General features: G+C 39.0%; 4 protein-coding genes across 4 annotated transcripts; 1 reads left to right on the plus strand and 3 right to left on the minus strand.

Annotated features, from left to right (window-relative positions):
* Positions 1-307: 307 nt before the first annotated feature.
* BDR25DRAFT_307443 (uncharacterized protein) lies at positions 308-1,126 on the minus strand. The gene is made up of 3 exons (XM_033690841.1): positions 1,014-1,126; positions 858-953; positions 308-729 (listed from the first exon to the last, which is right to left on the minus strand). Exons 1-3 carry the CDS (start codon positions 1,088-1,090, stop codon positions 579-581), a joined length of 324 nt encoding a protein of 107 aa, XP_033540812.1. The 5' UTR covers positions 1,091-1,126; the 3' UTR covers positions 308-578.
* A 17-nt stretch (positions 1,127-1,143) lies between these two features.
* Positions 1,144-1,464, minus strand: BDR25DRAFT_319567 (uncharacterized protein; the record flags this gene model as incomplete). The annotated part of the gene is made up of 1 exon (XM_033691836.1): positions 1,144-1,464. The coding sequence occupies one exon, from the start codon at positions 1,462-1,464 to the stop codon at positions 1,144-1,146; it is 321 nt and encodes a 106-aa protein (XP_033540813.1).
* A 1,458-nt stretch (positions 1,465-2,922) lies between these two features.
* On the plus strand, positions 2,923-3,336 carry BDR25DRAFT_319568 (uncharacterized protein; the record flags this gene model as incomplete). Its single annotated transcript, XM_033691837.1, has 1 exon — positions 2,923-3,336. One exon carries the CDS (start codon positions 2,923-2,925, stop codon positions 3,334-3,336), a length of 414 nt encoding a protein of 137 aa, XP_033540814.1.
* A 144-nt stretch (positions 3,337-3,480) lies between these two features.
* BDR25DRAFT_297253 (putative amino acid permease) lies at positions 3,481-5,843 on the minus strand. The gene is made up of 7 exons (XM_033688990.1): positions 5,495-5,843; positions 5,369-5,439; positions 5,204-5,317; positions 5,059-5,141; positions 4,605-5,009; positions 4,212-4,537; positions 3,481-4,161 (listed from the first exon to the last, which is right to left on the minus strand). Exons 1-7 carry the CDS (start codon positions 5,645-5,647, stop codon positions 3,646-3,648), a joined length of 1,668 nt encoding a protein of 555 aa, XP_033540815.1. The 5' UTR covers positions 5,648-5,843; the 3' UTR covers positions 3,481-3,645.
* Positions 5,844-13,846: the final 8,003 nt, after the last annotated feature.

A 13,846-nucleotide genomic window follows, 5' to 3' on the forward strand; every position in this document is an offset into this window, starting at 1 on the left:
TGAATGCCTATGAAAGGCGAATGCGCTTAGGCGAATAGTCGAACTATTTTGAAGCTGACAACCTCCTACTTCAACCCTCCCCTCACTACCAATCAATCGTACTTTCCCGTCTGAACATTGTAGAGAGCTCTGTTGGTCTATCGAAGGAGATTTCTTAGTGACAGTATTAATGTCACACGCTGACGAGCGCGCGATACTATGGAATTGCCTAAATCCTCATGTCATCTATTAGGTTTAAAAAAAAAAGAGGTGTCTTTCTTGCAGCAACTTTTTATCATCTAGCAATATAATGAGAGATGCATCGTGAAAGGAAACATGTTAGAAAATTCCACTGGATGCAAGAGTTTCTTCAGAGCAACGGGCGTGGAAATTTCGATGAGAATTGAGGATCAGAAGCTTTCAATATTCCTCATATTCCAGAAGCATTGAAGCAGGGGGATCAAAGAATCGAACTTGCTGGAGTGTTTCTGATAATCACCATTGGGTGAGCAGAAGATGTAGCGGGCAGGTAGCGCATGGGTTTTGCTGCGTGGATCTATAAACAACCCTTCCGTTCCGGACCCTGAGAGTAGCCGTGCTTAAGTTTTAGGTTCTCTCGTCAGGAAGCGAAGGGTGGGTTTCCCTCTTCCACTAAATTCTTCGCCAACATCGAAATCCATTTCCTCGATCTCTATGGAAGCCACCCTTCTCATAGCATCGTCGTCCTGATAGAGTGACTCCAACAACTGACTACAAAATAAGCTTATTAGTTCTCGATTAGATGCCACACTGTACCTATTGGGGTTTCTCTTGATGCTTTGCCATGAATATGTCGAAGATATATAATCAAAAGACGGGGAAATAATTGACAGTCTCACCTTGAGTCCTTTTCCATCAGCGGCTTCAGTTCCCCCACGCGACAAGAGCTGTGCCGGCACCCAAACGCTGGTAATCTGGATGCGCTGCTAGCAACTCTAGCATTGCATCGGGATGTGAGAAATCCTGTTCGGATTTTACCAACGGTACTCACTTACCGTAGACTCCTTTCCCAGAGGACTCCCTGATAGTGTGAGTCCGTGCGATCACGAATTTTGCTCCAGACGCGAGTCATGAATTCGCGAATCGTCTTTGTCTGGCTAGAGGTCCTCGACATTCTCCGCCTTCTCAAGCTCTGCAGGTGGAGGCTCTTTCGTCAAGGTCCAGAGAGCGAAGCCCGCGATGAGTTCCTGACTGCCCTGGCCAGGCTTGGTGACTGCTCTGGCCAGGCTTGGTGACTGCTTTCAAGAATGTGGATTGTGGAGAGGATGGCTTCCAAGACGTTAAACGCTTCGAAAGCGACGCCTGTCCCGAAGGTGTATCGTGGTCCGGGAAGTAAATATCCACAAAAGGTGCATCATGGCCAAAGTTTTTCGACAGGAGCTCGGCACACACGGGGATCACCTCGTCAGAAACCAAGGCAATGCCAATTTTGTCTGTAGAGCTCATTGTTACACGCGAGTGTGGGCAACACTAAGGCGCAGTCAACGTGAAGGAAGTAGCATAAACAAAAGAAAGTGAGGGGGTTGGAAGAGAGTCGACGTACTAAGGACTAAGATTCCGCCCCATAAAGAAAGAGCTAGGTCTCTCTTCTACTAAAAGGTATTTACTGCACGTTCGTTCATGCGTGCAGGCGGATTTATCGCAGGGTTAGAGCTGGAGGATGGCGGAGAGCATGGAGCAGTCAATTAGGTAATGAGAGACGATCTAGGTCTATTGAGGTGAGGTGTCGGGTCTCTGGAGCTCGAGAGAGCTCAGAGGTAAATATATAGTAGCTAAAAGAGCGCTAGTCCTAAACAGGAGAGGGGTGAGAGGTGAAGGACCCACATTCACCCTACGCTAGGTCACGTGAACTAGTTTCACGTGCGACAGGATTGACTGTGTGAAAGCGGGGTAGGCAGGTGACAAACTGCCAAAGGTTGTCCTGCACTACCTGGCGCATCTATCTTTATCTGCTGTGCCTCTCGTGACATGGTGATTGACACATGTACCTCCCTAACTCTCTTCTAGTTTCGTCACCCGATCCAAATCCCTGTTAACATCGCTTCAAGGTCCCCCAGATATTCCGACGGCCTCCGACACCGGATGCCTCTCCAATATTTTTCGCGAACAAGTTTGTTTCTAACCCTCATCCTCGCCGTTATTTCCCGCAGCGCTAATGTCGCACCTAAGGATATACGGGTTCGCACGGGTGCGCAATCACGGCGTCGCCCAGCCACTATCAAGGAACTATTTGAATATGTACGCATGAATTTTATTTTGAGATTACATCTTTATACTGCGCTTTTTTCTTCATTATTGTGCTTCACAAAATTCCGATCGGACTAAAATGGTTGCGGCATCGTCGGTTTTTCGATTTTTCGATTTTTCGATCTTCCGCTTCCCGGAAAACTTAACGTCCGCCATCGGGAGATGAAGTCTCAGTAAGGGGTTATTCTCTATAGGCATATGAAAAGACAGCTGTTTAAGATATGATATTCACACTGCCCTAAACGTAAACTCCAGTGCGACTACGGCCAGAGAATCAACATTGCCATTCAGTCCAACACCTTATCAGCAAGTGAGCAATTTGATTTTGCCCCGCTACAAGGCACTCAGGTTCCAACATCTCAGCTGGGCAAAAACTTTCTTCAAGATTCCAACACAGTGACGAGAAAGGGTTATAGGGAAATCGGAGAGACTTGTCGCGTGATGGTCGATGTTATTGAAGAAGGGTAAATATCCCTACAGGATCCATCAGTGGCTATACCTAGGGGGGTGAAGGGGTAGAGTTGGATTTGAAATTTTATCTGGAGATGGAGAAAATTGTCCTCGGAAGGTACTGTGGATACGCGAGCAAGTGAAAGTCGACCCTCCGAGACCAACGAGATCACGACGCGAAGAATCTGGCCGCCCTCTGATTTAGGGATGGTGAGCGCCTTGCTACAGGATAGAATTGGTCCGAGCGGCCTGGAGCTGGAGGTCCGCGAATCTCGAGAAAGTGAGTTCACACCTTTGTTTATCGAGAAAGAAGGAGATGCCGTGCTGCTGGCTTCGGACACGATGGAACGTTGGACAAGCGGGCACTTGCGAGCAGCTGTGCGTCTGGAGGACTTACCACCTGTCATTTCTTTATCAAATGCAGCATCTGTATCTGGAAAGGCCCGTGTTCCTGAGCGAAGATTAGCAACCATGTTCTATCACGCTCCCCCAACTATGACCTTTGGTCTTCTACTGCACTTCGTACAGACTGAGAATCAAGCCAGCTACGAAGATGTGGCTGCCGGGGAGTATCTGAAGCGGCAGAATAAGAGGCTTTACTCAGCAAATGAAGTACCATGAGGAGCAGATGAATCATATCTAGCTTTTACCCTCGAAGCATCGTATGGAGATCCAGGTGGTGGAGCACATGTCCCACCTAAGTGTCGCAGGTGGCAAAAGGTTAACCGCCTACCAAGCACAGAAGAAGAATATATATAGGCGGATAAAATGCATGCGCGACAATAAGCTACCTAGGCTAGAAGATCGAATTTGTCACCGAAGAATAAACAAAGCCAATGTAAATGCTCGCAGCCGCCATGAACACAGGCGTAAGCTACATGACGATGAATCTATTTGTAATCCCACACTTTTCTGCAACCCTAGACTAGCTTAAGCTACCTTATCAGTGTCATGAACCTCACGGTTATGTGCCGGCTCGATTTCGCAGTTCAGAAGCGCCGATCGTACATTTCCGTTCTCCATCACCTCCCTAATAGGTCCTGCGTAGTGCCTTTTTCCTCTCAGAAGCCAAAGGAGACCGCAGATGATCAGTGCTACCCCAAACACGACTCCTGCGTAATTCATATTTACGGCAGTCACGGGGAAATAAGGTGGGAGGACGTTGAATGCAATCGTCAAGAACGAAAAGGCGATGGTGAAAATGTTAATCGGGATGCCCCACTTGCCCAACTCCCATGGACCGAAAGGGATGTTCTTTCCTGGGTGGATACGGCGGGCGAGAATGAAGATAGTCGGAAGCACATAGGTCGAGTATTGTCCGAGCAAGGCAAGAGAAACCATTGCATTAAACGCCGTCGTCGATCCCAAGTTGATCAGACCAAGGAGTGCAATTAAAACTGCGCTCCACAGGATGGCGCGAACCGGGATGCCAAATCGAGCGTCAACCTTAGATATCTATTAGGTCCAAGCCCAAAAGTCTATTCTATAGAACTTACATGAGAGAAGTAATGAGGGAATGGCATCCCATCGTCACGAGCGAATGCCCAAATAAGCCTAGAGCCTGAGGCTAACAGACCTAGGGCAGAGAAGAAAATGGATATAATCAAAGCAGATACCATGGCATTGGTGGCCGCGTAAGATTTGGTGGCATTGAAGAAAATCTCGATAATTGGGAATCCTGTTGGCGTCTCCAAGGCGGCGGTGACATCTCCGATGCTGAAGAGGATGGCAATGCTCATCCCGAAGCAGAGAACTCCGCTAACAATGATACTCCAGATCATAGTTTGGGGGACCACAATTGCTGCGTTATCCACTTCTTCGGCTAAATCGTTGTGTTAGATTTCAGTTCGTTGAATAATAAGAATGTTTTGCTACGAAGGCTTACTTACCCATGTGAGAGGCTCCGTCAACGCCAGAGAAGGCGTAGGTCGATGTCAAGAGACCAATGCACCAAGAAACACCATCGCTTTTCCAACCGCCATTGTTCGCGAATGATTTGAATACGAACTCACTGGAGCTTCGCGGGGCCAAATGCACCAGAGGTACCAGGATACAGAAGAAGAAACTTACGTGCAGTATCAGGGCTAGGGTCTCAATGTGAGGGAGAAATCGAATGCCAAATATGTTGATGAACACGATAACAAGAGTGACGGCCCAGTACATCAGCGTACCATGCCATTGCTCAGGCGTGTACGTATCGGGGTAGTTCAATATAATTAGCCCCTGGATCATCGTTGCTGCTAGGAAGGCCACACTAGCAGTCACTGCAATTCGCATAAATGCTGTAATCCAGCCTAAAGGTTGTCAGGATACTGCAAAAGAAAATGCGAAGAATGAACAAACCGGCAAACCAGCTAAAGGAAATCGCGTATTTGTGAGGAGCCAACAATGCAACCCAGTGATATTGCCCCCCTGAAGTCGGGGAACTACAAGCATTTTAGTTTGTATTGGCATTTTGAGAAAGAGTAGACGAATTGAAGACGCTAACATTGATGCCATCTCAGCAAGTGAGGCCGCAGTTGCCAGAGAGCCGAAGAAAGAGAAAATCAAACCATATACCAGGGTAGAAGGGCCGCCATTGACCAAACCGCCTTGAAAGGTGCTGCATAATTTGTCAGAAAACGTAATTTTACGCCGCTGATATCATACTCACACCGCGAAAGCTTCCCATGAGACAAGCACCGTCGTGGAGAAACTCAACATAGACGTGAAGCCGAAATTTTTCTAGCCAATTGTGAATGCAATGCCGCAGAAAATTGAGGTTCTCAATCGCTCTTACACTAATCTGGTGCCTTTTTCCGAGAATCGCAACTGTTCGCGCATCCAAGTCAAATGCTTTATTCTTGAGGTGTCCATCTTCTCCTGTGTTTGATATGACTCTCTGCTTCAACTCATCTGAGGTAAGTCTCGTTACTCCCGCGCTTGCGCTCATGCTGTTGCTACGGCGAACACAAACTGGGTTGTCGGGTTTCGGGCTCGCACAAGGGTAGACGAAGTCGATTGAGCTAAATCGAATCGATGTCTCGGGGTCAGGTCACATATACACCTAACCTTGCTCGTTGTTCTCTATTGGGGATAGTTGTTGAGAACAGGCGTAAGAAGGGTGTGGCAACAGTGATTGTGACCACAAGGCAACAAGGAGCTACTAATCCTAATTTCTCATCTCATCTTTTGGGTTTTGAAGACTGCTACGCCGGGTATTCCTCGTCTCGTCCGGCTCGTTCAAAACCCTGCTGCCGAAGAAGTCGCCCCCCGCTCCTTAATGTTACAGAGAGCACTTTGCATGCGCATTGGACGGCGATCCCAAGGCTTGATCGAGGCTTGTTAGGCAGGAGGTAATTTGTAGCTTTAGCGTGAGGCGAGGTGAGGTACGAACGGTGGAACGATTGGCTTGATCGCGAGAGTCTTTCTGTAGCGAATACTACTTCGCCTTAGCTCTGCATGTGCAATTCGCATAGATCAGGCGGTCTTAGCTCCTAAAAAGTAGGCCTGTCCTTTTCCTAAGGCATTCGGCGAATGCGACCCAACGAAGTGATATCAGTACCCAAAGAAACGGCAAATGGGCTGATTATCTGCAACCCCGGCAGCTCCGCACCATGTCAAAGTTTTATCACCCTTACGCCCTGTTCTGAAAGTAATGCTGACCGCATCGAGTTCTCCAGTTACCACAGCACCCATATCATCGGACCCACTCTTAAGTTTGCTTAATCGCATGGAATAAAGTCAACTAGTCTCATGGTGGTTCGAGGCCAACTCTCGTGCTTGGCAAGGACCCGGCCAACGTTGGCTCTGAGTGTTGGGATGCTGCTCTCTACCAAACTCCAAGATCGCATCCACACGAACGGCGACAATAACCTCGACGGATAATAAATCGATTCTCTTACAATTTACACCGAAATTAAATCTGTGCGCGATGATGAACCGTTGGTGTTTAGTAATTGCTACATATTTGCCACATGGTGTAATGAGGCAGATAACGTGACGGTCAGACTGCCTGGGCATGGAAGCAGTTGGCCGTTGGCTCCTATGCAAGCCAAAGCAAGTTTCCAATTTTTCAGGCGGCCCTTCTAGTGCTTTACGATCGCCAACCCGAGAGGGATCATACAGGACGGCAGTGTGTTCAACCCGTTAGTAGGCCTAATAGTAGAGCACAGCAGTAGACTGATTTTGGTTACGTACGTGGGTACAATAGGTGCTAAGAAGTCATCATCCTCTCGCTTAACTTACTATATCAGGTCAACCCACACACCTCAAAATTTTCTGCACCACTTGTTCTCCTCCTTCTCCACACTACTACTATGCCTTCCTAACCTAAAACTGCTTGCTGTGAATACAATAAGCCTACTCTTACTAGCATCTAGGCGCTCTCTTATATTAGTTTTAGCCTCTTAAAAATATAGAAGACTTTTTCTATTCTAATCTTATTAATTAAGTTAATACTTAAGTAGTTATAAAAATGTAAGAATAAGCCCTAAAAAAAAGCCTATTACATAAAAAAACCCCTAAAGCTTAATAAGTGCGTAGAGTAATAATTAGTACAACACCTAAAGCAGTTTTTCTTTAAAAAGTATAAAGTACTTGCTACTTCTAGAAAAATAATAACTGTAATCTGTGTTAATATAGTAAAGTAATACTTATAAAAAAACAAGTACTATAAATTTAAACTATGCGCTAAGCTCTACTTTAAGCCTTTCTATAAGCTTAATTATTATTGCTAAGGTGCTTATATAAAAACTTAAAATAATAATAACTTTAAATATGTTTACTTCTTTAATAAATTAACTTTTAAAGTAGGACTTATCTTTACTACTTAATACTATAAGTAGAAGAAAAAGGTATTATATGCATATAAATTTTAATACTTAAAGCCTACTTTTAAGAGTAGGAAAAGCTCTATTAGAGTATAGGCAGCTATATCCTAGGATTTTAAGTTAGAGCTAGTTATACTGCCTTAAGGCAAGTAAATAGACTTAAGAAAATATTATAGTAAGGTCTTAGCTACTTACACATAGCTATTTTATACTAAAGTTTTTAAAAAACATAGTATTACATTATAGTAAAAGAATAAGGCTTTATACTATAAGTTAAAAATAACTATAAGTTTCTAAAAAAAGCTTTACATAGATTATATAGTGTAGCTAGCATAAAGTTCTAATTTAAATTCTATTAAAAACCTTTAGCGCATTATAAAGATTTAAATTTTAAAAAAAAAGACACTAAATAAGTAATATTAAAAAAATAGAGTCTATTCTAAAGGAGAAGTAGGATAAGTTAAAGCTAGAAGATTAGCAGAAGTGTATATTATCTATGCCCTAGCGCGTCGCTGACGTTAGGGCTGCCCAGGGAGGCTCCACCTACTAGTAAATAATTGCTACTCTAAAAGATTCTCTATTATTAATTCTATTATATAAATTAAAAGCTTTAATTTTTAATTGCAATCTATCTCTAAAATCCTTAACGTACTTCATGGGCAAGTTGCTCACACACCTGAGTCGCTTACTTTTGCCAAGACCCCACCCCAACAAACTCTATTATAGCCCATAACAACCCGCTCTGGCACTATATAGTACAGTACAGCCTAGAATATTATTTAGATACTACTTCTACTTCTTACTTATATGTTTGCGTGTTATGCCTAGTCTAATTGCACTATCTGTAGCGCCTTTAGAATAGCTTACCTACTTTAGCTTGCACCTGCTTCTTTGCCTTCTTTCTGTCACTGCGTGCTTTAAACTCCTTTAAAGCTGTTAAGCGCAGGCTTTCTTAAATTATTAAGGTCTCTTCTGCCTTAATTTGCTTTTTTTTATGTAATTTATGTTATATAGCAGCTTTATTAGCTACTTAAAGCTTAGTAATTTCCTATTACACTAACACTAGCTTATGCGTAATTATTACTGCTCTTTTTAAAACCTTTTTAAACACCTTAACTATAGAAGTTAGTAAACTATTTATATGCTTCTAAATTTTTATTTTTATAAGCATTAATTATAACTTAAGTTCTAGAGTATTACTTAAGGTTTACAACTACTAGAGCTTGTTATATATAAGTAGTAGTAGTAATAAAGTGTGTAACTTTACATTAAGGCCTATTATAACTTATTATAGGTTAAAAGGAACTAATCTAGCGCCTTAAAACCCTTCTTAGATATTACTAAAAGTAATTATAGCATAATAAGCTGCTTAAAAGCATAGTAGAAACTTTATTTTTATAATATAAGTAATTTAGTTGCGCATAAGGTTTTTAGCTTAGCGCTTATATGCTTTTTTTAAAAAAGTAAAACAACTTACATTAAGTAGCTATAAAAAGTGTAATAAGTAAAAAAGTATATAAATAGTAATAATTTTATTATCTTTATAGTATTACTAAAAATAAAGTAAGTTATAGCTTTTATAGCTATTAATAACTAGTAGACAGTAGCTGCTAACAGTATACTTCTTTATATGCACATTAAAGTGCTTTAACTAGTCTAGACTAAGCTAATTAGTAGTCTAGCTGCGCTTAGAAATTATAATAACCTAATTTTAGAGTAAATTTTTCTTTTTATACTAGTTTAAAAGGTAGTTGCTACCTTAAAAGATAATAAAAGGTAAAATAGCCTACCTTTTAGCATTAATACCTTAGATAGCTGTTGTCTACTTCTAGTTACCTAGCTAGACTGCTTTTAGCTATCCTTATCTCTCTAAACTTATAATAACTGCTCTAGTAGATATCTAGCTTATTATAAACTTTATTTTATTAAAGTTGTACATGTTATTATCTTAGATACTATACTTAGCTTTAATATTCTTTATAAGGTTAAACTAGCTTTAAATTACTACAGAATTTTTATAGAAAGCTTTTTTATAGTTATACTTACACTTAAACTTTACTTTAAGCTTTAGGTAACACTTAATAAACATATTAAGCTAGTTTATGCTAATATAGCTTATATTATACGTAGCATGTAAAGAATTAGCTATATTAGCTATAGCTACTAGCTAAAGAGGAAATCCTTACGCATTTAGCTTAAGTATGTGCTAAATAATTACCTGCTTTTTATTATTATTTAGCTTTTATAAGTTAGCTATATAATTAGCTTAGAAAAGTTATCTAGTGTGTTAGTTACTTATTATTTTTTAAAAGACTCTGTAGATAGCTGCAGCGTGTTGCTTAAAAAGTATTATGTTTTATTTAAAAGCTTAAAGCATAAGCTGCATTTAACATTCCTTTAACATGTTTAAGTGCTGTTATTAGGAATACATTAGTGTAGAAAAAGTAGTGTAGTAGAGTCTTAGCAAAAGTAAGTAACTTAGGTGTGTAAGCAACTTGCCTATGAAGTACGTTATAGAAAACTGCGTGGGCAGATCGTATTCGCTTGCGCACGGTGCGGAGGATGATCACTTCCTGGCACCTACTGTACAGGGACCCAAGGTAGGCTAGCCCGTCTAAGAGCTTCTGTCTACAAGGCTATATTAAGTAGCAGGAATGCAATAGTCTAAAAGATAGGAGCAGAAGATAACAATTAGTTAAAACTATAAGATTAGATAACTATAAAAACACAAACTATAAAATCTATAGTTCTTATATATTCTTCTATACTTAGCTAAGTTCTAAGCTAAAACTGTTTAGTTACAACTTTAACGTGCATAACTGTATCTAGCTTACTAGTAATTATATAGATAACGTACCTAACGGGTTGGCCGGCCACACGGGTTGGCCGGCCACTTTTGCTAAGCCCCTACTAAACTCTACCTATCTACATAATGCCTTAACAATAACACTAGATTAAATCTTCTAAAGAACATTAGATACAGCTTACTCTTTAGGCTCTTAAATAAGACTTAAAACTCTCCTTGCAACGTGCTGCAGCTATCTATAATGTCTCTTACACAATACTAAGCAATTAACGCGCTAGACAGCCTTTACAAGCAGAATGCTAGCCTAAATTAAGAAATCTAACTAAGCTTAAAAAAAAAGTAGTTATTAAGTACATACTTAAGCTTATTACACACAGATTTCCCTCTAGGCTTGCAGCTGTAGCTAATATAGCTAATTCCTTGCCTATAGAGCGTAATCTAGGCTAGGTTAGCTTAAACTAGACTAGTATGTAGGTTAAGCACTGCCCTAAGTTTATAATAAAGTTTAATTATAAGTATAATTATAAAAGAGCGCTTTATAAGAATCTAGAGGTTATCTAGGGCTAGTTTTGCCTAGTAGCTAACATAAAAGCTAAGTACAGTATTTAGAATAAAGACAGGTATAACTTTAACAAGTTAGGCTTTATAATAGGCTAGATATTAACTAGAGCAGTTATTATAGCTTTAGAGAGACAAGGACAGCTAAAAGTAATATAGTAAGGCAATAAAAAGTAGATAATAGTTATCTAGAGCATTAACACAACAAGGTAGGCTATAAGATTATAAAGCTTTAAGCAGTAAATAAGGCTACTACATAACATAAATTACATAAAAAAAAGTAAATTTAGGTAGAAAAAACTTTAATAGTTAAAAATAAGGCTTATCTAACTGCTTTAAAGGAGTTTAGAGCGCGTAGTAATAGAAAGAAGCTAAAGACGCAAGTGCGCGCTAAAGAAGGTAAGCTAAGTTAAAGGTAATGCAGGTAGTGTAATTAGACTAGGCATAACTTACATACATATAAGTAAGTAGTAAAAGTAGACTCTAAATAATATCTTATGTTGTATTACTCTATACAGGGCTAAAGTAGGCTGTTTTACAAGAGAATGGGGTAGTTTTAGTAGGGGCTTGGCAAAAGTAGCCGGCCAACCTGTGTGGCCGGCTAACCTGTTAGGTACGTTAGCTTTATTACAATTTAAGCTTAAGTGTGTGACGGTGCGTAACGCTACATCCTAGAGGCGAGTTCTCTCTTCAGGCCTAGGGCCTCGCCTAGGCCTTCGCAGGGGTATATGCTTCTTCGAAGCAGCACCTCTGCTCCTCAATTCAATCTATTTAGGTTCCACCGCCTCATGCTTGTAGCTGGAGCATGCTAATTGTAACAAAGTGTTTACTTAATAATATTATTAACTTAGTTTTACTAATAAGTTTTTTACTATACTTTCTAGTAGTTTGTTAACTATATTTTATATCCGCGCTTTTAATAGAAGTATGCTATATAAGATTTAGTTAAAAAGTTATTTTATAATTATTTTCTTTATTAGCTAATTTTTATTTTCTAAGCAAGTAGTCTATATAAACAAATAGTCTACTCTAATAACATTTTATTATCTTATACTTTACTTAAAAATGCATCTACTAATAAACATTTAATATACTAATAAAAAATGTTAAATACTTTTATCTTTTTAAGTATTTAAGTTGCTATTGCTATTTACAAAGTCTTTAAAACTACACTTACTTAAAAATAGAATAACGTACTTTACAGGCAAGTTGCTTACACACCTAAGTTGCTTACTTTTGCTAAGACTCTACTAAACTACTCTTTCTACACTAATGCATTTCTAACAACACTACTTAGACATGCTAAAAGAATGTTAGATATAGCTTACACTCTAAGCTTTTAAATAAGACATAAAACTTTTAAAAAATATGCTGCAGCTATGTATAAGGTCTTTTAAAAGATAATAAATAACTATAGCGCTAAATAACTTTTATAAGCTAATTCTATAGCTACCTTACAAAGGCTAGGTAATAATAAAAAGAAAGTAATTATTAAGACTATACTTAAGCTATATATATAAAGATTTTTCTTTTAAATAGCATTTATAGCTAATATAGCTAATTCTTTACGCGCTAAGTGTAATCTAGGCTATATTAGCATAAACTAGCCTAGTATGTTTATAAAGTGTTATTTAAAGCTTAAAGTAAAGTTTTAAGTGTAAGTATAGTTAATAAATATTTAGCTTATAATAAAGCTTATTTTACTAAAGTTATACATGTTATTATCTTAGATGCTATACTTAGCTTTAATATTCTTTATAAGGCTAAACTTACTTTAAATTACTTTAGAACTTTTATAAAAAGCTTTTTTATAGTTATACTACACTTAAATAGTACTTTAAACTCTAGATAATGCTTCCTAAACATACTAAGCTAGTTTATGCTAATATAGCCTAGATTATACTTAGTGTGTAAAGAATTAGCTATAACGTACCTAACGGGTTGGCCGGCCACACGGGTTGGCCGGCCACTTTTGCCAAGCCCCCACCAAACTCTACCTATCTACATAATGCCTTAAGAACAACACTAGATTAAATCTTCTAAAGAATGTTAAATACAGCTTACTCTTTAGGCTTTTAAATAAGACTTAAAACTCTTCTTATAACGCGCTACAGCTATCTATAATGTCTCTTACACAACACTAAGCAATTAACGCGCTAGACAGCCTTTACAAGCAGAATGCTAGCCTAAATTAAGGAATCTAACTAAGCTTAAAAAAAAGGTAGTTATTAAGTACATACTTAAGCTTATTACGCGCAGATTTCCCTCTAGGCTTGCAGCTGTAGCTAATATAGCTAATTCCTTACCTGTAGAGCGCAATTTAGGCTAGGTTAGCTTAAACTAGACTAGTATGTGGGTTAAGCACTACTCTAAGTTTATAATAAAGTTTAATTATAAGTATAATTATAAAAGAGTGCTTTATAAGGATCTAGAGGTTATCTAGGGCTAGTTTTGCCTAGTAGCTAACATAAAAGCTAAGTACAGTATCTAAGATAAAGACAGGTATAACTTTAATAAGTTAGGCTTTATAATAAGCTAGATATTAACTAGAGCAGTTATTACAGCTTTAGAGAGATAAGAACAGCTAAAGGTAATATAGTAAAGTAATAAAAAGTAGATAATAGTTATCTAGGGCATTAACATAATAGAGTAGGCTATAAGATTATAGAGCTTTAAGCAGTAAATAAAGCTGCTATGTAACATAGATTACATAAAAGAAAGCAGATTTAGGCAGAAGAGACCTTAATAGTTAAGGATAGGGCTTGTCTAACTGCTCTAAAGGAGTTTAAAGCGCGTAGTAATAGAAAGAAGCTAAAGACACAAGTGCGCGCTAAAGAAGGTAAGCTAAGTTAAAAGTAATGTAAGTAGTGTAATTAGACTAGGCATAACTTACATATGTGTAAGCAAGTAGCAGAAGTAGACTCTAAATAATATCTTATGTTGTATTACTTTATAT

The sequence above is a fragment of the Lindgomyces ingoldianus genome (assembly GCF_010093535.1).
Source record: "Lindgomyces ingoldianus strain ATCC 200398 unplaced genomic scaffold BDR25scaffold_51, whole genome shotgun sequence".
NCBI classification, from domain to species: Eukaryota; Fungi; Ascomycota; class Dothideomycetes; order Pleosporales; family Lindgomycetaceae; genus Lindgomyces; species Lindgomyces ingoldianus.